At 46.4% G+C, this 23,133-nt stretch overlaps 1 protein-coding gene across 1 annotated transcript in view; it reads right to left on the bottom strand.

Moving 5' to 3' along the window:
- Positions 1-23,133, bottom strand: part of SLIT3 (slit guidance ligand 3) — a 594,085-nt gene that overhangs the window by 105,291 nt on the left and 465,661 nt on the right. The window contains exons 8-10 of the mRNA XM_025923495.2: positions 22,061-22,224; positions 12,762-12,903; positions 2,005-2,076 (exon numbers count right to left, since the gene is read on the bottom strand). Coding sequence (XP_025779280.1) covers positions 2,005-2,076; positions 12,762-12,903; positions 22,061-22,224 — 378 coding nt within the window. The remainder of the gene's footprint in view (positions 1-2,004; positions 2,077-12,761; positions 12,904-22,060; positions 22,225-23,133) is intronic.

Consider the following 23,133-nt stretch of genomic DNA (forward strand, 5'->3'; position numbering starts at 1 on the left):
GGGCAAGGGGGCATCATAATAAATATCAGTAACATCAGAAGTGATCAAAAATTAAATTCACTTCCCAGGTCGTGACTGAGAAGGTCTTATGAATTTTGAATGCACAGATCATGGCAACTCCAATGGGATGAAGAAAGGACAGTAAAACATAGCCAAGCTCTAAATTACCTGGACCTCACAAAAAATTAGAGCAGTAACTTAAATCATGCAAGAGATATAGGTTGGGGCAGTGACTGAACTTGTCATTTTTCACTGAAATTACTATCTGGCTGCATAATCAAGTTAGGCTTTAAAAATGAATTGGGGGGGGGCGTATGGAGTGAGCTGGGGAAGCAGGGAGACCAGGAGATTAATGGCCTAAGGTTTTAAATATTAAGGCCTATATTTATACAGCTCCTCCAGCAAGAATGCTGCCAAGGGGAGGGGAAAAGTATGTGCTCAGGGCTGGCTCATTAGGTTGGTTTCCACTTCTGGAATTGTACCAGGAGAAAATCTTGTTTGGTTTGGATTTCCAGGGAGATGGGAAGTTGCCTTCCCAAGATCTGAGGGTAAAGCCAACCAATGCCACTGTTTCTTGGGGATGTTTATTTTTACCATAAAAAGGAGTCAGCAGACACTTAACCTCTTCAATGTAGGCCCTCCTACTCAAGGGAAACCGATGAATCAGCCTTCAGTGGAAGGGAACAAGATCGAGCCTGTGCATATTTCTACCTGCTCTCTTTTTCCTCCATGGGAGGCCAGAGACAGTAAGTAACTGGGATAAGAGCAGCATTTTGATTACTGGACTGTAAGAAATGATTTCTCAGCTCAGAAAAGGGAAAGGAATCTCCCTCCCAGATTCTAAATATCCAAGCTGGCAATGGCTGGGCCATTTCCGAATCCTACTGGTGTCCCCTCGGAGTGCCCTGCTCTGCGTGACTCAAAGAGTGGTGCTCAGGGCAGTCATGGGGCTGGGGAAGGCAGTGATGATGACATCACCACAATGGCGGGGATGAGGACCATGGTACAGGATGCTGTCAGTGGAGCCGTGAGAGGGAAGGAATGGTAGCACTGGCGTAACCAGGGACTGATAGGATGTAGTGGTAGCAGTGATACCGGATGCAGCGGTAATGGGGGTGGTGGGGATAATCACAGGCAAGTCATATGTGGTTGGAGAATAAGGAAGGGCCCAAGGTTTCTTATCTCACTTAGAACAGAAAGTCCTTGTCATGGTCTAAAGGGTCACAGGATCTGGCCTCTACCTTCCCACCTCTCCAACACAAGCCCTGCCTCTGTCCCCCTCCCTGCTCTGCAACCCATCCATGCACGCTCCCCAGGGCCTTTCAGCTGCGCTCTCTCTCAAGAGCTCCTCATTCCCACCCTTCATTTGGATCACCTGTACAGAGAGGCTTTCGTGGGCCCGCCCTTTGTTTCACTTTCTAGTACTTAGCAATTTCTGATATTTGTTTCTTTTCTGTGTTTGCCCACTCAAATGTGTGAGCTCCATGAGAGCAGACTTTATTTTAGAGCATGCTCTATCCACAGACCCTGCAATTCCTTGCAGGTGGTGGACAGCCACTCTTTGTTAGGTGAATGTGTGCACAGTTGTAGGCATGTACCACAGCCAACATGTTAGGGTGCTGGAGATTGATACAAGGCCATTGCCATCTCATTTTTACTGAAGTTCCTACTTCAGGTCCACATCATGAAAGCCAGAGGATAATAAACATGGTAGTATGGGCTTTTTTAGGCCAATGCAGCTGTACCTCTCACCTAGATCATTTTACTTCGCTCTAGTTGGAGAGGCCCTCAGCTCTGAGGTGTCTACATCGCTACACCTCACCATCTGAAAGCAACACTCCTGAACCTTACCTCGCAATCTCAGGAAAGCATTCCAGGTCTGACACTGGGCTCTCCATGAGGAATGTGATGTGGGCTGTCATCTGGGCAGGTCGCCTACTACGTAGGGCATATTACCCCCCAGACTGAAAACATCTGGTTCATTCCTCCCCAGGGGAAACTCACATTCGCTTCAGTTTCTTGTACTGGGTGAAGGCTCCAGCAGGGATGGATTTGATGGAGTTCTGTTCCAGGCGTCTGGGAAACAGAGCAGAGAAGAGTCAGTTAACCATCCACCTGTCAACAGGCGGTTGCTGAGGGCCTTGGGGGACAGGACGGCCCCTCCCATCACGTGGCACCCGATACTGGTTGCGGGACACTGGGCAAACTTCTGCAGGATTTTGGTTCTTGCTTATTCTAAGTGGTCTTTGAAGGCAGATGTCTTCTTCACAAAAGCTGTGGGAAGTAACTGGCATGCTGAAAAAGTCAAAGGGATAAAGAGAAGAAAAAGAGGTGGCCTATGGGCCAGCAATGCCCATCTGCCCTGGAAGCATGTCACCATTCTGTCAAAAATTCAACCACTGGGGAGCCTGGGTGGCTCAGTCGGTTAAGCGTCTGACTTCGGCTCAGGTCATGATCTCGCAGTCCGTGAGTTGGAGCCCCGCATCGGGCTCTGTGCTGACAGCTCAGAGCCTGGAGCCTGTTTCAGATTCTATGTCTCCCTCTCTTCTGGACCTCCCCCGTTCATGCTCTGTCTCTGTCTCAAAAATAAATAAACGTTAAGAAAAAAAATTAAAAAAAAAACTCAACCACACTGCCACTGGGGTATTGTACAGGCAGAAATGACAATGGCTGACTTCATTCCTGGCTTTTTTTAAAATTAAGGTATAACTGACATATAATATTAGTTTCAGGAATATGACATACAATAAATAACATTTGATTATTTGTTTCTGGGTTTTTCAATGGGCTGTTCTAATATGCTGGAGAAATGGCCTTCAAGTCTTTAGGCTCCCAGCCTGCCATTCATCAAACTGACTCCGACACCCTGAGGACCCTAGGGGCCCCGACCGGACCACTCCCCTGGGATGCTGCTAGAATCTGTGGCTTTACTATGTTACAGACTTTCCTGAAGACCTTCCTCTCTTGTAACTCTGGAATGACAAGAGATGTCATAGGCCCCAGGCCCAGGGCCCAGAACTTTCTTGAAGAGAAGTGAGTAAGCATCTCTATTCTCTCGCCTCTCAGGTGACTTCCTGTTACCAAGAACAGGTGTGGTGGGAAACAGGCCTGAGTAGGAGGCAGGGCCCTCTATTAGAGGTGATGAGTGATGCCCTCAGGCCTCGGCTGAGGACTCAGCATCTCCTTCTCGTCCATCTCCCTTGTCTCCAAGGCACGGGTCTTGTCATCACCTTCTCATTTGGCATGGATGTTCCCTAACCTCTCAGCTGGGAAGACACAAAAAAAGGTGTGCGCGGGGGCGGGGGGTGGGGGGAGCAGAAGGAACAGACGGGCGGAAGTGGCTCCCTCAGAGGCTACATCCAGTGGCTGCACATTTCTGGCTGGGATGAACCCATTCATCTTGAAGAGTAATCCCCGCTGCAGAGTCGGGGAGACAGTCGTATTAATTTGTGCCTCTGCGATCTCATCTTCATTGGGGGAAGAGAGTATTTGTTACTGGAACCGCTAATGGAGCAGTTTGCCAGCAATTTTCCCATTTCAAACAACATCTCAGCTGCTAATGTGGAATGGTTTGTCAGGCCTACCCATAACACAGACAAATCACTCTCTAGGCCAAAGGAAGGGTGGGTGGGGGAGAGAGAAAGAGGAAAGGCGGGTGGGAGGAGAGAGGGAGCATCAGGACAGATCATTCTTGGCTGCTAGATGAATAGAGTCTACAAATGAGACTGCCACGGTCTATTAAGAAAGCCTTTGTGGCCTGTTGGACGGGGTGGGGAGCGTGTTCTGCTGGGCACATGGGCACAGGCTGGCCAGACAGGGGCCTGGCTGGTTCTTGGTAAGGCACAAGAGCGTGCCACAAGGTCCCAGAGACTGTGGGCTACCCGATACAGCCAGCCGCAGAGGCAGCAGGGAAGCTCCAAGGACATTCTTGTTCTCCAGCTGAGCAGAGTTCAGCAGGGATCTCTCAGCCCAGGCAACAGCTCCATGGGTCTCTGGGGCTGCCAATCAGGTGGAAAATGCTCTCCAGGAATCCTGTGATTCACCTGCCACTTTGGCAAGGGATTGCGGCTGGATGATGCCTCTGGGGAGAGCCACTGTCTGTAACGATGGTAACCCCCTCCATTTTCGCAAGAGGACCCACTGCTTCCAGCTGCAGGCCAAGAACCTAGGCAAGTCAGGCCAGCCGGGGGTGCGTGGTCGGCCGGCTGTCAGTGCAATTCATAACAAATTAACCTGCACTTTAGTGAGGGGTGTAAGATTCAAGGGAGGGATGAATCCATGAGCAGTATGTGGTACCTGTCCCTGAGGAATTTAATCATCTGGGGATAGAGACAGCCCAAGATGGTCCACCACAGAACCAAATTCTATTGCTATCATAACAAACAGGAAGAGCGATCATTTATGAGGCCAAGTTGATTTATGTCTATTATCTCTTTTAATCCTTACATGTATGAGGCAAGCTATGTTGGCCTCATTTGGTGGATGAGGAAAATAAAACCTACAGGGATCAAATAGCCCATCCAGAGTGACAGAGCTAGCAAGAGGCAGAACTGACACCTGTTTCTACACATCGGACATACTGCCTTTCTTTCTGAAAACAGAGAAATTGAGGCCTAGAGGCTAAAGTGGCCTCCCCAAAGTCACAGAAGAGTTTAGGAGGTTATGACCCCAATGCTGATTCTGAGACATCATGCAGCCTCTGTGTAAGTGGGTATTTTGTCTTGCCATTTGCAACGCTGTGGACAGAACTAGAGTGGATTATGCTAAGTGAAGTTGGTCAGTCAAAGAAAGACAAGTATCGTATGACCTTACTCATATGTGGAATTTAAGATACAAAACAGATGAACATAAGGGCAGGGAAGCAAAAATAATATAAAAACAGGGAGGGGGACAAACCATAAGAGACTCTTAAAATATAGAGAACAAAATGAGGGTTGCTGGGGGTGGGGGTTGTGGATGGGGGATGGGCTAAATGGGCAAGGGGCATTAAGGAGGACACTTGTTGGGATGAGCACTGGGTGTTATTACGTAGGGGATGAAGTCATTGGCTTCTGCTCCTGAAATCATTATTGCACTATATGCTAACTTACTTGGATATAAATTTTAAAAAATAAATAAACTTAAAATAAAATTTCATAAGGAAATAAAAAAAAGACATAGGCATTTTGTAAAAAGGCTGTAGGAGTTGAGGGAGATGCAATACAGATGCGAATACATACAAATATGCAAACAGAGTACAAAGGTGTGGTTTTGAGCAAAGAACTTCAATCTTAGCAGGGACGGCTCTGTGCGTCCTGTATCCATCAGACTAGTACACTCTGGGGATGGTATTTGTCTCTGCAGTCTCTCTGCTTCTTATGCTGCTGTGGGTCCTGGCTAGACACCTGATCCCTTATGGAGTGCCAAGGCCATGCCATGATGTGGGTTAACCTCGCTCCAGGGGGGATCAGAGTTTGTCTGGGGTGGTACAGTTGTGAATAGTCAGTGTCCTTCGAATGTGAGGTAAAGGCAAGGGAAGGGGTAATAACAAGAGTAAGAGCTATGAGGTGTCAGGTGCTTGTAAGTCAGGCATTAGGCTAAGAGTTTTACATGGCTTGTTTATCTTAATATTTACACCATGGTGAGGCAGGTCCTATTCATCGTTACCATCCCCGCTTTAAACATGAGAAAATGGAGGCTCGGAGATGTTAAGTCTCTTGTCCAAATTCACAAAGTCAAGAAGAGCTACAGGAAGGAAATGCAGGCAAGTTTATTCAATTCAAAAACCTGAGCCCGCAGTCACTAAGCTTTGTTGAATCCCATTTGTAGCTGAGGCATCTCCATTTTTAGTTGCTGGCAGCTCATCCTCAGAGAAATGGCCCTTTTGTCAAGGGAGTAAGACTACAGTGCCTGTGCACACACAAACTTTCTATGTAGCAAACAGCCCCTGGTAGGTTTTATATAGCCTGGAACAAGCATGCAAAGATCCATACTCCCAGTGACAAGAATTCAGTGTGAAGAACAAAAAGAAGCATTAGCATCAGCAAAAAACTGTCACATTTAGAGAGGTGTCTGAAGCCAACAGCTGTTTTAGGTCTCTCTTAAATGGCACATGTGTCTTTCTTTGTCTGGCAAACATTCTTCAGGCTGCAAACTGATTTAATAGAACTAGCATAAAAACAAACATACAAATCAAACATCTGAACATCTTCCGGCACCAGTAAAAACAATGGGAACATCTGATGGGGATTTCAGCCGTTTGCGCTCTGTATTGATTTGCCCTAGTTTCTCGGTGCTTCCTTAATGATCTGTCATTTGCAAACATGCGACTGAACGCAATATATTTCTTGCAATGCATAAGTCAACATGATGCCAGAGAGACTGGCAGGGGCATGGCTAGTGCGAGGGCATGGCTACAAGTCACCTGATAAAGACGTCCTGGAGCTGGGTTGGAATATTGGTAGTGGTGTGGCTGAGGTGGCAATAACGATGAACATCTACCATTTATCGAGGGCTTTTTCTATGTCAGACACTGTGCTCTTTGCATACTGGCTCATTTTATTCCTTCAGCAAAACTACAAAGCAAGTGTTATTAATAATATAGTAACAACGAAGTTGAGGGATGCAGGCATATGTGACACGAGCCGCTCCTAACCTACTCTGCAGACTACCTGGCACTGCCTGCAGAAAGCAGAGAGAGAGCCAGATTTTCTCTTCTTACTATTTGCACGTGCCCACATGCCTCCACCACAGAATTTGTTTTTTTATCATCTTAGAAAACAATGAATGAAAAATAATATGGGAACTTGAGACCAAACCATTCTATCATGTTGTCCATGCGACACATGCATAGGCTTTTCTTTTCAGATTTCATTCAGTGCCTTCCAAACATCGTGCTAATTTTCTGTGCAATTGTGTTATTTAATCTTCATGGAAAATCTCTAGTAGGTCTGATGAGCCCCATTTTGCAAGGGTCGGGGGGGGGGGTCGGTGGGCAGTGGCGGACCAAGTGAAGCAGGAGATGTTAAGAAAGATGCGCAAAGTAAGAGGTGAAACTGAGACTCAAACCCTGAACTATTTATCCTAAGGCTCTGTTCTTCATTATTCTCTGTGCTTCAGCGGCTTCCCCTTTAGACTACTGCCCCAATCCACCCCATCTCCCTCCTTCCACGTGGCAATCCCTCAGAAACCTGGTGCTCTCAGAACATTTAAGAATCCTGATTGTTGACGGCTTCCAGAACCCTCCAGTCCTTTTGTTCTTTTGACTGTTTTTTTTTTTTTTTTTTTTTGGTTTGTTTTTTAGTTCTCTCCTTTTAACATGCCCTGGTGACCTGTGTAATGGGAAAATATTTGCTTTTGTTAAACAGATAAACCACTATTTGTCTCTCCACCCCAGATAAACAACAGGGGTGAGGTGAGACTAGGTGGAGAGTGGGGCTACCGTTCCTCTCCCCCAGATGCTTTCACTTATGACTTGACATTCAGTGCATCCACACAGCCCTTCTCCATCACCTGAATCTATATGCTACTGCAGAGGGCATGAGATACACTGGATGGCACTATGTGGGGGTGTAGAGCAAACTGGAAGAAGATGGGCAGTGATTAAGATGGGGCTGTAGGCACAGATGGTCCCTCTGGAGGCTTGAGGACTCAGGGGTGAAGACAGAAGACCACAGAAGAGAGGAAGGTGTGAGCCTCTGGCTCTTCCCAGAATCTATCCCTGCTGGAGGCTGGAGCTGGTTCAGAGAATCAACAGGGAGCAGCAAGAATGGTGATGGTGGGAGCTCAGTTTCGAGGAAAATCTGCAGGGAACTGTCTCACTGTGGGTTCTCTGGAAGAAAGCTATTTTTAGAGGAATTGGCTCTGCTATGCGGGGAGACCAGCAGACACTCCTCTGAGCTGCCTTGGCTTTGAAAAACATTCTAAAAGAGTTTGCCAGATTGCTTTGCATGAGAGATAGTCCTTCCACCCCCCAAATGTTGGGGAGTGCAGAACCCCTCCTAAGGTGTTAACGCATCACCACTGGCTAAGGATGGCCCATGGGATCTGAAGAACCTGATATGGTGCCAAGCATCCCTAAGGAGAAAGGGGAAGTCTGGATTGTATGGGTGGCCATGGACACGAGTCAAAATTCTTGATGGGAAAAAGGAAAAGTCACATTCAGATGTCTTTGGGATGATAAATCAGACACTTCTATTCATCCGGGGGGGTGTACTGCAGTTTCCACTCTCTGTCTCATCTTTCAACCTCCCCCACCTGCTGGTCTTCTCTCCCTAAGAGGCTGCATTTCAGCTGCTTTCAAGACTTTCAGACCAACACACAAGTCCCCAGGCACGGGTTTTGTTGCCTTGAGGAACAAGCAGGTTTCTTCCTCAAAGGTCTCTCTTACATGTCACTTCTGCCTGTAGCCTCCTAACCACAGAGTCTTGCTTCGTCTGCTTTAATGTCTCAGCTTCATTTCATCACAGAGGAGAAGGAGGTGAGCACAGCAAGAGAAATCCTGGGCAATCTGTCTGGTGGGCCGTGGGAGCTCCACAAGCAGGGGCGGCCTTATTTCCATGTCTGCATACATTTGCATGATGATGAGCTACCGCCAGGCTCAATTCATAATGCAAGTGGCTAGCCCGGTTCTTGAACCTCTTCTGTCAACCATCACCCTTAAAGTCCTGACTTAGTTCTATGGAAGGATCTCCAAATGCAGGTAGCTTCAGCTCCTATGATATGGTTTCCAACCTTTCTCACGGAGCCTAATAAAATGGTAGTAGCAGCAGCAACAATAGCAACACAAGTACTAGCAGTAGTAAAATAATAACAATCACGGCCAGCAGAGTATATCCTATGTGTCAGACACAACGCCAAGCATTTGACAGCATACATTTCATTTAACTTTCGCAAGAGCTGTTCAGAAGGTACAGTTGGCCTGTGAATGTTTCAGTTGAGGAAAACAAGACACAGAAAAGTTATTTGTCCAGAGTCAAAAGGCATGGCCAGAGCTAGTATGTGGGTCTACCTGAATCCATAGTCTACCCTCGATGGCTGCTGTTTGTGGCTGTTTTTAGAAGCACTGTAGCTAGGTTGGTCATTCCCAGACTTTTAGATTTCACAGGCTAGGTGGTTATAGACCTTTTATTTTGCCAGTGAAAGTGCTCTGTGTGTTATATATAATGTATATTATATAGAGACATACATTTATACACGTGTTAATTAAGCACGTATTTAGCACATACATGTGCATGCACACCCAAACATATATATTCTGCCTCTAGTGGCCATCATTTTATAAGATGAAGGGCATTTTAAAAAATATAATTTATTGTCAAATTGGTTTCCATACAACACCCAGTGCTCATCCCAACAAGCAATGAAGGGTATTTTTAATAACAATAATAGAATAAGGAAGTTCAAGAATTTAAAATAAAGTCTCCTTTAAATGGAATATTTTTGCTCATCAGAAAAAAATCACATTGTTCTTGTTTTTCTCACTTTACCTCACATTGGGAAAAACATTCCAGTAATCAGACAGCCTTTCAGAAATCACTGAATCAAACTATTCTAGTTTGTTAATGTCCCTTTAAAAATTTGATGTCCAGGTATGAGCCCAATAGTCCAGGTATGGCTTGGTCTGCATGGGTCCCACCTCCAATGTACAATTTCCATCTGCAATTCCTCTCTCCTAGACACCTGAGCTGTGTGCCTGTGAGGCCCAAGTTGGAGGTATAATGATGTGGAGGAGAGGAGGGTGAGTCGGGGGTTGGTGCAGGTCAATGGTTATAGCTTATCTACTAGACTGGCCTCTTTCATCATGCTGTGGTTTGAGACCTGGTCAAGAAAGATCTATGGCTGCCAAAGACAGAAGATGAAACCTGGCAGATGGAGGGAGAAAGGAATGAAGTGGGGCAGAAAAAGTGGGAATCTGAAAGGAGATGAATGTGGGCAGGAATTCCGTCTTGCACATCTGTTTGAGACAGTCAGTGTCCTACTCTGTCATGGATGGAGAGGGAAGGTGGAGGGGCTCTTACAACAAGGAAGGAAGAGCTGACTGGGTGAAGAAAGATGGCACTGGGAAGTGACATGGGAAGACCATGGGTGGGGAGAGAAGGGAGAAAATGAATGAGGGGAGGAGGATAAACACAGGGAGGAAATGGTACGGAAAGGGGAGAGAGTAAGGCCAGGAACAAAAGGAAATGGGAGAAGAAGAGAAGCAAGGGGGTGAGCAGGAGAGGCATGAGGTTGAAGCGAGTTCATGAAGGAAGGGATCTTCAAGTCTAGAGCAACAGACTGTGAGGAGCAAAGAGAAAACAGCAAAACGTGAACAAATTAACTGCTGGTTCTTGACGAAAGGAAGACTGAAGGGTGAGCGAAGAGGGATGGAGGCTACAGAAGGTGTGGCTGTCAGGCCAAAAAGAGGCTCTGCTGACGAGCTCCCGCCTACAGGAAGAGGTAGAGGCATGAATTGTGTCTACGGGGGCTGGGAAGACAGTTTTAAAGGGAATCAGGGAAAAGTTGACAAAACCAATGAAAGAAGAAATGAAGCCTCCACTGTTGTAAATCCTATGTTTCTTCTCATCTCAATCAGGGTGACCAGAGTCCTTAAAATGCCCCCATGATTTGGCCCTTCGTGGCCCCTCTACTTTTATCCCTTAATTCTGCCCCTTATGTTTGCTTCACTCTAGCCACACTGGCCTTCTGGTATAGCAGGCACTCTCCTCCCTCTGGGCCTTTGCACATGCTGTGCCCTCTACCTGCAACACTCTTCCTCCACGTATCCGCTTGCTTTTTTCCCCCTTAACTGACTTCAAGTCTTTTCCTTGCTTTATTTTTCTCCACAGAAGCTACCCCCTTCTATCATATCATATAATTTACATTGCTTTGTTTACTGTTTCTTACCTCCCCACACCCCACCAGAATGCAAGCACCGTAAAGGCAGAAATTTTATCTTTTATTCACTGATGCTCCTGGAGCACAGAACTATGACTAGAACATAGGGGGCTAACAACAGACATTTGTTGAATGAATGTGTGAATGGCTGAAAGAGTTAATGGGCTATCTGTTGGAACGCATCAGGAACAGAAGGGATGCAAAGGAGGAGGAAGAGGGAGATGAGGAGGAAGAGGGAGAGGAGGAGGAAGAGGGAGAAGAGGAGGAAGAGGGAGAGGAGGAGGAAGAGGGAGAGGAGGAGGAAGAGGGAGAGGAGGAGGAAGAGGGAGAGGAGGAGGAAGAGGGAGAGGAGGAGGAGGGAGAAGAGGAGGAGGAAGAGGGAGAGGAGGAGGAAGAGGGAGAGGAGGAGGAAGAGGGAGAGGAGGAGGAAGAGGGAGAGGAGGAGGAAGAGGGAGAGGAGGAGGAAGAGGGAGAGGAGGAGGAAGAGGGAGAGGAGGAGGAAGAGGGAGAGGAGGAGGAAGAGGGAGAGGAGGAGGAAGAGGGAGAGGAGGAGGAAGAGGGAGAGGAGGAGGAAGAGGGAGAGGAGGAGGAAGAGGGAGAGGAGGAGCAGATGAGCAGAGGGGCTAGGGAAACGTGTGTCTTATTTGAAGGGATTTTATCTAATGATATTTTGACTAGGAAGATTCTTTCTAAGCATGTTTTTAATAAAGCCACCTAAAGGTGAAGGTAAAAAATGAAAACATTTGTGGTCATGTAAAGAGTGATCTTGGGGCGCCTGGGTGGCTCAGTTGGTTAAGCGTCCGACTTCAGCTCAGGTCAAGATCTCGCAGTCCGTGAGTTCGAGCCCCGCGTCGGGCTCTGGGCTGATGGCTCAGAGCCTGGAGCCTGTTTCCGATTCTGTGTCTCCCTCTCTCTCTGCCCCTCCCCCGTTCATGCTCTGTCTCTCTCTGTCTCAAAAATAAATAAACGTTAAAAAAAAATTAAAAAAAAAAAAAAAAAAAAAGAGTGATCTTGAGGTTGGTGTTGACTGACCCCTCTACTTGACCCAGAATGAGAAACTGGCCATTTTCTAATGTATAAGGCAAGAGTGGACAAGATTGAACTATACGGTCAAGAAATTTTTAGTGGTATTATGGACATCTGTGCACACACACAGACATACATAATCTTTGTACCTACAGTTCTAATCTAGAGGACAACGATCTGATTTGAAATGATTAACAGTTCACTCTTGCTCAGATAACGGTAGCTATGAAATGAGTTCATCATTCATGTACTTTCTGCCAATACTACCACCAGTGCATAGAGCATTTGCCCACGTGCCAAGGACCCTATTAAGGGCTTCCATGCAGTATTTCATTCTGTTTCCACGATGACCCATTGACAATACTGTAATTATCACATTGTTATAGATGAGAGAAGTAGAGATGAGAAAGAGCGATTATTTTGCCCAAAGTCACACAGCTAGTAAATGGTAGAGCTAGGATATAATCACAGGGTGACTCCAGGGAAGGGACTGGCAAGCTTTTATTGTAAAGGGCCAGATAGCACATATATCAGGCTTGGTGGGCTAAGTCACAACTACTCAATACTGCCTTACGAGGACAGCCATGGACAATCCGTATGCAAATAGCTCTGGATGTGTTCCAATAAAACTTTACTTATAGAAATAAATGGTGGACATATTTGGACCACTGAGAAGTTTGCTGACTGAGCTCTGGAATCTATGCTCTTGACAACTGAGGTATCACACCTGGGAAAGCCTGGACAGTTAGCAAAGGGATCTCTGAGTGTTTGTTAATAGTTAGCAGTAACAGGCCCACACGCCACCAGACTACTGAGGGATTGGCTGAGGCAGAGAGATAAACTCACCAGGGACAGAGGGTAGCAGATGGGGCACTTACATTTCGACGATGCCCTCTGGCAAGTTGGCAGGGATCTCCGTCAAGCCCTTCCCTCGACAGTCCACGACGTTATTGCTGCATGTGCAGGCCGAGGGACAGGAGATGGAGTTGGCATTGCAGGACGGAGGTTCTGAGTGGGGTCCTGGAGGTCCAGAACACATGGTCAATCATGACAGTGTCAGGAGCCACTGGAGCTTTTGCGCCCCTTAACCAGCTTCCAAGGAAGCAGCACCAGATAAAATACCTGAGAAATTTTCACCAGCTGACATCTCCTCTCATCTGGGAGACATGGCTGCAACTGGCTAAACATTTAGCTAAGAGGAGAGATTCTGACCTTGACCTGTTTCTGGATTGTTCTACTGGCTCTGTCATCACATCATCCTCGTCTTTCAGAGAAAGGGTTGCTCTCAGAGTCAGTCCCACATGAAAATATGCCACCAGAATGCCAAAAAAGGCACACTGGGACTATTTGCTCAGGGTGCCCAATGTCTGAACACCTACGATTTTTGGCTTTCATTTGGGGATTGGATGCTAGGTATAGGCACGCTTTCATTCTTTTCTCTAGAGTTTTGAACACACTCTAAAACCAAGTTGGGGTAGGGGAAGCTGTCAGAATTTCATTATTTGGGGCATTGATGTTCTCAAAGTGTCTATAGTCATCAGCAGTGACATCATCCAAAGCATTTTCAAGCAACTTTTATGTCCAGAGAACATGCAAATAAAACCTATCTTATTAGAAAAAAGGCAAATAAGTTATTACGTATTTTGGAGTCAGCTTTTAATTTTGTTTGAGGTGAGAATCTGTGTGAATTTAAAGCAAAGTGGTAAAAACCCAAGTAAATGGCATCTAAAGAACTTCTTTAGAAAACCACACAAAGATAAAGATATATATTAGCAAACTAACCCAGGATTCAAAGAGTCACAAGAAGTACATTCAAATGTTTTAAACACATAAAAGTTTTCATGCTATCACTACTTCTTCAAAGTAAGGTAAGAATCTCAGACCTGTGGTTTGTTTTCCAAATGTGGACATTTTGTGGTCCCAAAGGTAAACTCGACCCCAGAGCCTCCTCAGGACCTCTCCACCGCCTGCAAGATCTAGCCAACAGGGATTACCTGATATCTTTCCAGATGCCCACCCCCAGAGCGGAGGACCACAGGCTCAGACCAACTCTGCCGATCTCTCACTGCCTGGACATGGGATTCTGACTGGGAGCCCTTGGACAGAGATTCAATATGAAACCTGAAAATGTCTGCAGGGAAACACTGACTTTGGTTTGGCCCCTGTTCACTGGAGAAGCTGAGTCTGGGAAGTCAGAAGGGTCCAGCCAAAGTGGATGCATCAGAGAACCAAGGGGGCCTGGGCAAATGCTTGTTTGGACATTGAGACTCAAAGTGGAGGATCCCCCTCTTCACGCTCAACAGTCCCTGTGCTTGGGGACGGTCCTTCTGCAAGGGCTCAAATGGATGCCAAAGGATCGTTTTGGAACATTTACCTTGCCAGAAAGTGCCGACTCAGTAATCAAAGATTACTTCTCTTGGCCTCACCATCTCCTTCTCTCTCTTTTTCTCCCTGTCTCTGTCTCTGTCATACACACACACACCTACAGACACACATACACACATACCCCAAATTAAAAAATATCCTCCTTTCTGGGACATTTGAGAAAATATTCATGTCTAGGGCATAGGGACTTCAAACTCTTCAGTGTTACTCACATTAGCAGATCTCATGGAGACCATGAAAAATGCCAGAATGATGATGACTTTCACTAAAATCCCCAACCGGAACATTCTCTGGGAGAGGTTATACAAGCTTTGTTCCAAACTGGGGAAGTTTTCCATTTCTAAGGAAATGGCAACCCCAGAGAATCAGCTTATAAGAGCCTCAGATCAGGAATGAGAGTGTTGTGGCTCAGGGAGTGGGGTCTGGAGTCCTACTGCCTCAATTTGAATCTTGGCTCTGTCATTTCATCCCTATATCCCCGTGCCTCAGTTTTCCCCATCTGTAAAATGGGAAGAAATAACAATACTTATTTCACAGCATGGTTTTGTTGCGAAGGCAAAGAAAGTTAATGCATATAAAGTATTTAGAAGAATGCATGGCACAGAGTCAGAGCTTAGTTGCTGCTATTATTACTGTTAATGAGTCTACCTCTGCCACGAATTGCCTGCAAATCATAATATCCCTCTGAGCTCTTTTGTTACCATCTCAGTGAATAAGAAATTTGGACTGCATGACTTCTGAAGTCCTTTTTGGACTGAAAAGATCAATTATTCCTGGTCTTCAGAAGAATCGAAACAGAGAAGGAGTAAAACACCCAACAGCACCTGTCCATCCTGGCTCTGCTTCTTTGAAGGGGGCCAAGAGGATATGCAATGTGAAGAGCTCCCACCCTCTCCCCACATGTGAGAGAGGCTGGGAGTGGTATGGCTTCAGATGTCAGGGCTTTTGAAGTGCCTATGACGCTCCCCAAAGAAAACTGCCAGGCTTGGCCCTCCACATCAAGGGGCTAGAGTGCCTAACAAAGCCAGGGAGAATCGCCACACCACGGGCACCTTCCTGTTTGGGAAATGTCAGGGATTCCGTGGAAGGATGAAGTCTGTGCTCCTCCTGTATTTCCATCCATTGAGGCAGACAGTAATCGGATGGCTGTACTTCTTCTGATTTGTCAAATTGTTACTTGGTTGGGGTGTGTCAGGAAGGGAGAGGGGGAGAAACACATTACAGTCAGGGCTTCTACGGGCAACTGGAAGTTCTGAAATGGGAGTTTTTTTTAAAAATGCCCCTTTGACTTCTGTGCTAGAATTAATTCTGTTTAAACCAGCCCTAGGTTGTAGCCTTGAATCCCTCTGGGAATGAGCTGGGTCTTTCACAGGGTGGCTCTGATTCTGTAGGGAGTATGTGCTACATTTCAAGGGATGTTGTCAAGGTAAAAAAAGCCTTTGAAAAAGATTCCATAACCAGGTCACTAACAACACCTTTAATTACGCAGAGAGAAACAAAGGTAATTATAGCCTCTGTCAGCATCCCGGGCTGGTGGCTACCCAGCCAGGCATTCACACGTGGTAAGGGTGTTATCCTCTTGTTGAAACAAAACACTTCAGGTTTAAGATGGGGTTGAAAGATAGGTTCATTTTCCCTGGAAACATTCCCCTCTGCTCCATGCCCAATGGACCGAGTGCATTTCCCTTTGAACCTCTGAGTGCTATGGTGGCAGAAGTCCCTCCCCTTTGCTTTTTGTCTTTGGATAGACTGAGACTAGCATGTAAATTCGACAAGGGCAGTGGTCTTTTCTGTCTTATTCCCTGTTATGTTCCCAATGCCTAAAGCAGGGCCAAAGCACAAAACCCTGTAAACATACCTTGGGTCAGCAGAAGGATGAATAGATGAATGGAATTGGTCTAGAAGCCTGGCAGAGTGGGGGCTGAATGTCACCAAGCTATGGGGGTGAGTAATCCTTCTAGAAGGGCCTTAAGGGGAGACCCCTGAGCTCTGAGTGCCCTGGGCTCTGGTTGCTAGGACCAGCCATAGTGTGTGTGGGGGTGGGTGGGTGGGGAACGAAGCGGTTATGGGTGGATGGGACCTTTATGCCTGAAGCTCAGGTCTTTCTACCACAGCTCAGTGCTGGCAAAGGCCATCTGCTACTCTGCTGAGGCTCCTGCTGAGCCCTGCTCACCTGCACAGCTCAGGGTGTCCTAGGCACTCGTTTTAGCTCTGTCTGCAAACCCCTTCCTCTCAGCCTTTCCTGTCCACACATATTGAGAGTGAAGGGGGTGGTGCAGGTGACAGAGAATTTCCAAGAGGGGCAAAGTGAGGAAAAACCCATGGTTCTACCCAGGAAATTCTCTGAGCACTGTACAAGCTGAGAAGCAGATGAATGGGAACAGAGTGTTTTGATCGAGGTGGAAAGTCTCCACACGTGTTTGAGGGGAGAGGACTATGTGGGCTTGTGCCTACGTGAACATGTGTGTTCCTGTTGTATAACACGTGCTCACAGGGCTCGTGAATACTCATTATCCCCAAGCAAGCTTGCCTGCTGGTACCATCTCCTCCTTTTCCTGGCACAGAAAGCAGCTTAAATCAGAGCGTAGTGATGCACTAGCACACAGAACCCCTGTAATCCATGTTCTGAGATGTTTTGTGAGGAACTTGAAGTGGATGTGGACTTGCTCTTTGTTTTTAAATGGGTGCCCAAGCTATCTGCCCTTGGAACTCTTCCTGTGGGACAAAACGTTGCTGCACTGAGGTGGAAGCTAGTTCTCACACAGAACAGGGAGACGAGGATATGGGCCAAGTACCTGTCTCCCCTCTCGGGGCCTGTCTCCCCTTTCTGGAATCACCACTTCAGCTCAGGAATTTCACTTTGGAGCCAGAGCCACCTCCGTGTCACCCAAAGAGGACACTGAGATGTCCAGCCTTCTGATGTCCCCTGACTCCCACTCCCAGGACTGTGGCCTGATGTCTTGAGGGAGGGCAGGGCAGAGCACAGGGCAACTGAGGTGCTGATCCTCCCCTCCCTGATTATCAGCCTGCTGTCCCCTCAGATGGGGGGGGGGTGCTCAGTGAGCACAAGGGCAGGACAGGAATGTGTCCCCGACCAGACCTGTCATGGCAAAGTGCCTGTGATGGCTGGCACGAACAGCGATCACGTCATCGTGTCTCTGGTGACTGCATGATACCCCCTCCAGTCTGAGGGACAAGGAGGAGGAGCAATGATCAGGGACACTGGCTCCTGCCAGGCTGCTTCCTCAACTCTGTTCTTCTATTTGGCATCATGCTGGAAGTGGAAAGTTCTAACTGGTGTGTCCAATTGAATGGGGAAAAGCTCACTGAACTTCAGACCTAGAAAGGGCTGTGGAGCTGATGAGGAAACAGACATCTTGGAGGGAGAGAACTTGCCCAGGGACACAATGGTGGCCCAACTAAGAATGATGTCATTGTCGTAACAGCAGCTAACGCTTATGGAATGTTTCCTAAGTGCTAGATGCTGCACCAAGGGCTTTGCATGTGTGAGCTCATTTGGTTCTCATAAAACCCATGACGTACGTTCTTTTATTATTATTTCCATTATACTGATGAGGAAAGGGAAGAACAGGGAGTCAAGCAAACTGGTCAAGATCATGGAACTAGTGAACCACAACATTCTAAATTCTGGTTCAGTGTTCTTTGTACCATCTCCTTTGCCAAGAAGATACCCCAAATGCCTCTCTTTATTGCCATGACTTTGAAAGCCATCAGAGCCTGGGAATCTCAGGAGGTAGGAAGAAGAGCCTCAGGGGCCACGACACAGATTGTGTAAGCTACAGTGGAGATAGCAGGACACTCTTGTTAGAGCTGTGTTTATTTCTTTCCGTCTTTAAAGGGAATCCCACCCAGCAGAGTGCACAGAACCGAAAAATCCAATGGCCTTGTGAGCATGTGGAAATAAATTAATTCCAGCATTCAAATTAAGCATCCCTGTTGGCCTCTGGCCTTTCAAAAGCCAACAACAGACTGCAATGACAATGGGGTTTGAGCAATTATGATGAGAATATAAATGAACGTGATTTAAATACCAGAGGCATGATAATTTTAGGAATGGCTAAATAAACCTAATAATCTCATTCTTGCAATGTCCAATTATGGTGTTTTAATTAAAACCTCCTAAGGAGATGGGCGGCTAGTCATGGCTTACCTTAATTATCTTTATACTTAGTAACTAGTCCCAAAGTAAAAAAAAAAAAAAGGGGGATGGTGGTGAAAATTTCTTGTTTCCAGGGTTATATGCAGATTTAATTTTTAGTAATAAATGAGGAAGTGTTTCTTGAGAGGCTTTTAGGAGCAAGCATTGTTGCAGGCATTGGGGCAACCTTAAAAACATGACCCCTTAGTACTAGAAGACAAGATCGATCTTCATGAAAGGGTATCTCACACTCAAAGCCTATGGGCAGATAAGTGTAAAATAGGTGGACAAGCCAGTGGATACAAAGATGTTTAAAGGAAAGAGATAACTGACTCAGGAGGTCAAATATTTAACTAATACCCTTGAATTACGAATTGTGACTGGAAGAAACTTTTTCAGATTAAGGTAACCAGAAAATTGACACACGGAAAATAAATCCTGGAGTTTAAACCCCAGCATAAACCCTTTAGGTAAGGATGGGCAAAAACCCAAAACTTGCAACACACATGAGTCAAGTAGTGGCCATAGTAGAACCTCTTCTGTGGTCTAGTATCATGAACTTGATAAAGTCTCCATCTGGTACAGGCAACAAGTGGGGACCACAGACCCTTCTAGTCATAGGGCCCTAACCTTCCTCTCCAAAACAAGAAAAGTTAACAGAAATTTTTGCAGCAGTGGCTGAAGGAAACAAAGAAGTCTAGCTGCATACTGTACAAAAACAGTAATAAAAAATAAAATAAAGATATAGTCTCCCACCCTTTGAAAAATTCTCAGGTGCCTCTCTAGAGGAAGAAAATAAATACCTTTGATTGGCGGGGTACGGGTGACAGAGGAGATGAATTCTGTCAAAGTGTGCTGCTAGCAAATTTCTGGGTTAGCTGGAGTGATAAGGAGCCTGCAGCCAAGGCTTTTGGGGAGAAGAGGATGGGCTCCAGCCGGCTGGATTTAATTCACAGGGAGATAGCAGGGACTTGGGCAACCAGGGCCCTCACAGGCTGAGAGAGATAAAACTCTTTCCTGTCTCTGGAGTCATGTGTTTGGTGAATTTTGTGATACAGTTTAAGGGTCCCAGGAGGTTTTCTGATGCTTCCCTGACAGGGGCCACTGGTGATGAAACTACATGCAGGGATGGCTTAATTGGTACCCCATGCCTTTTTTTCTCCTGAGCAGATGACCTCTTGTTTTACAGAGATGTTCTTACTCCTGCCTTTCTTGACTAAAGCCCTCCTCCTGTGAGTCATTGGGAGGAGAGCTGGAACGAGGAACACTGACAATTTTGCAGCGTACGACCAACGTGATCCATACAAAACTGCCTCACGAGGATGCCCTGTGGACTCTGCCATGGGTAGAGCCTGCACATGGTGGGGTGTGTGGGAAGGATAGTCAGTGCGTGAAAACAGCTGTCCTCTTCCACCTCCCAAGTGTGGAGTCTCGCTCTACATGGCTTCCTCTGGCATCCCTTTAACATGGCCTCACAAACCACCTTTAACAGTTATTAAAGGAGTAGTACCTTCTGGAGGGGGTGCCACTCCTGCACCCCACTAATGATGATAGGGCCCCATTCGTCAGGGATATTCGGTTTGGCCAAGCATTATATCTGACTTAGATCTTTACAGAAAGCAACGCTGCACAGCATTCTGTCCCTAACCCATGAGAGTCTGGAAAGCATCGAAGAATCCCTCCCACAAAGGGGTTCCACTGTCGCGCTCTTGAATTTCTACTACTGGTGAGGCAGGGTGTAGATTAATAGCACAGTCATGTCTAGAGTCCGTGGACCTGATTCCTGTGTCCTCAGAAGACACCTGGCTTAGTACTGAAAAGTGTGAGGGATTATCACAAGCCACAGGCTTAATTGACATAAACAGAGGAGGTGATAGGGATGCTTCTATGTTAAGTATTAACCTGCCCGCTAGATCCAGCCTTTTCCAGGCAGGAGATTTGGGGCACGAGCACTTCCGGGACCTAGGAGCTTCAGCCTTCTTCCCTGGGGTTTGGATCCTAACTGCTGTTGGGGAAGCAATGTCTCGCCACTCCTTTGACAGGAAGGTGCTCTTCTGATGAAGTCGTATTTGTGTTCGTGCAGAGCATTAAGCCCGGCACCCACCTATAATGATGTGTTTTAACATTCTGTCTAATTAGTTTTTCTCACTAGCTCTTGGATGACTCCTGCACTCTATAATTATTTCTTTCACTGGCACTTATGCCGATATTGTACTCTTTGCCTAATAATTACTGTAATTATAGTCACTATATGTGAGGTTGGTGCCTGTGTGATAAACGGTTTTATTATATGTGTTTGACGGGAAGTGATTTCTAAGTGGGCGTCTATAGGAAATTATTAAGGTACTGCTCTGAGACATGTTAAAATGTTTTTGGATAATAAATAACTTGATGAAGTAGTAACATGACAAGAGAGAGTGGCAGGGAGCGAGATGAAGTTGAATTAAAAAAAAAAAAAAAGTCTTCCATATTGCAAATGCAGCCTAAGAGCAGAAGGGGGGCCAGTCTACACTGCTGGCTGGTTTGGGCCCTCCCTGCAGCACACATGGAGCTTAGGTGATCTTCAATACTGAAAACACAACAGTCAAGAAATGTGAGGACTGTAGCCCCAACCAGTGTTGAGCAATCTGTCCTTCCTTTTTCCTGTAGGCTGACTCCCAACATCAGCTTTCAGAGGCCACTGAGCCCCAGTTCCAGGACTGGGTTCCTGGAAATCAGGAATGCTTCTGTGAGAAACTCCTGAACTGAATACTTCCTGTTTTTGAGGAAATTCAGGGATTTCCCAGATAGAGGGAGTCGGTGGGAATGGAGGGTGTCAATGAAAAGTAAAAACAAAAAAGCAAGCGTGAAAATGAGGACTCGGTTAAAAGCCACTACATCAATGGAGAAGATTTTTCTCAGGTCAGTCAGGCATCTCCCATCCCTGGAGATCTGCGCTCTGTTCAGTTATGTCTGTGCACAGTTCTGTTTTCTATACTACACAGGCGATCTGTGCTTCTATTACACTTCAATTACCCACAGATCAAACTCTTATGTTTGCTCAGCACATTTTGTGGACCCACTAAACTATAATAATTAAGCTCCACTTATTAGCTCTTACCAAGTGCTATGTATTATGCTAAGTGCTTCATAGGCATTATTTCATTTAATCCTCCCACCCATCCCTTGAGTTATGTACTATGATTTTCCCATTTTGCAAACATATGGGAACTTGCCAAAGTCACACACTACTAAGGGGCAGATCTAGGGTTTCCAGCCAAGCAGGCTGACCCTACCGCCTCCATTAACTTGTCTTTCAATTTCTATGGCAATCAGACGACAGGCACATGTTTAGGAAATGCTAAACTATGTACTTAACACTTGTTAAGTTTCTTAGCATCAATGGAAGATGAAGCTTAACAGAAAGTGATTCATTACTTCCTTGAGCATTTTCCTTTACCAGATGACAAGAGCTGCTTTTTCAGAAGCCTCTGAGGCACCCCAGAGCCCAAGTGACTATAGAGTGCTGAGGAACCCAGGAGAGTGCACACCAAGCTCTGGGCTAAGTGTGGGTTCATGCCCAGGGTGATGTCAGGGAGAGCTCAGGGGTGGGTGAGTCACAGTACAGAGGGGAAGAGGGTGGGACAGCCTCACCTGGGCATATATACTCCTTTTTCTGCACATCTGCCACATTGAAGCCCCTCAGGTGCACGGGAGCCATACAGAGTGTGAACTGGCCAATTGTCCGTCGCTGTCGCAGCCAATCTGAGAGCCAGGCCAGGTGGCAGTCACAGTACAGGTGGTTGGAGTGGAGGCGCCTAGGAGAGGGAGGGACTGAGGTAAGATGCTGTCACAGAGTGAAGTGAACAGAGTAGGCCAAACCTTCTGTGCCCCTTTGCCCAGTGTGATAACCCTCTGGAGCCCAGGGAAGCATCTCCTGCTGTACGAGTGAGTTACCATGGGAGCCTCAGCCCTTTTATTGCCAAACCACAAATGACTTTTTATCTTCACATGCAGGCCACATCCAACTGATACCTCCAGGGTTCTGAACAATTCCCCATTTCTTAATAGTAATTCCACCCTTTTCTTTCCCACTCAAGAAAGCCTCAACATGTAGGAGGAGGAGAGTGACATTATTAAAGCAATGCTTCAGATTCGAGTCAAATTTTCAAAGGGGTGACTGACTTGCAAATTTTAGTACTGTAGTTAGCCTGGGTTCCAGATAGCTTCAAACAGCTTCTCAATCTCAATGCTTCAGTCTATGGTGGCACTGTGGCCAAAACCTGACTTTGCCTTCACTTTCTCCTTCATCTCCTCCCTAAAGTGAATGAACCCCTACATGGAAAGCTGGAGGGCTTGTGTGCAGTAGCCCAGTGAGCAAAGCATGAAGGCAAGGGTCCTATACCTTCTTTCCACCCACCCCCATTCAAATAAAGGGCTGTCCATTCCAGACCCTTGCAGCCCACAGCAATGTCTCCACCTTGCCCTCCTCTCCTTCCCAAGTTAAATTCTACCAGGTGTATTTGCTATTCTGGCTTAGGTGCCCCTGTTAAGACCTCCTAACCAGTTCCAGGACTCTTTGGCTTTTCCTCCTGCAGTAGCTGTGATTCCAGATCAATTTCTCACCTCTGAGTGATTAAGATTCCCTAGAGGGATCTGTATGTTCTACTTCTGAAAGGAATCCATATGGTTAAATGACTTGAATTTACTTTCCACGAACTGAGGGG

The sequence above is a fragment of the Puma concolor genome, chromosome A1 (genome assembly GCF_028749965.1).
Source record: "Puma concolor isolate L17-30 chromosome A1, mPumCon1.1.hap2, whole genome shotgun sequence".
Taxonomy (NCBI): domain Eukaryota; kingdom Metazoa; phylum Chordata; class Mammalia; order Carnivora; family Felidae; genus Puma; species Puma concolor.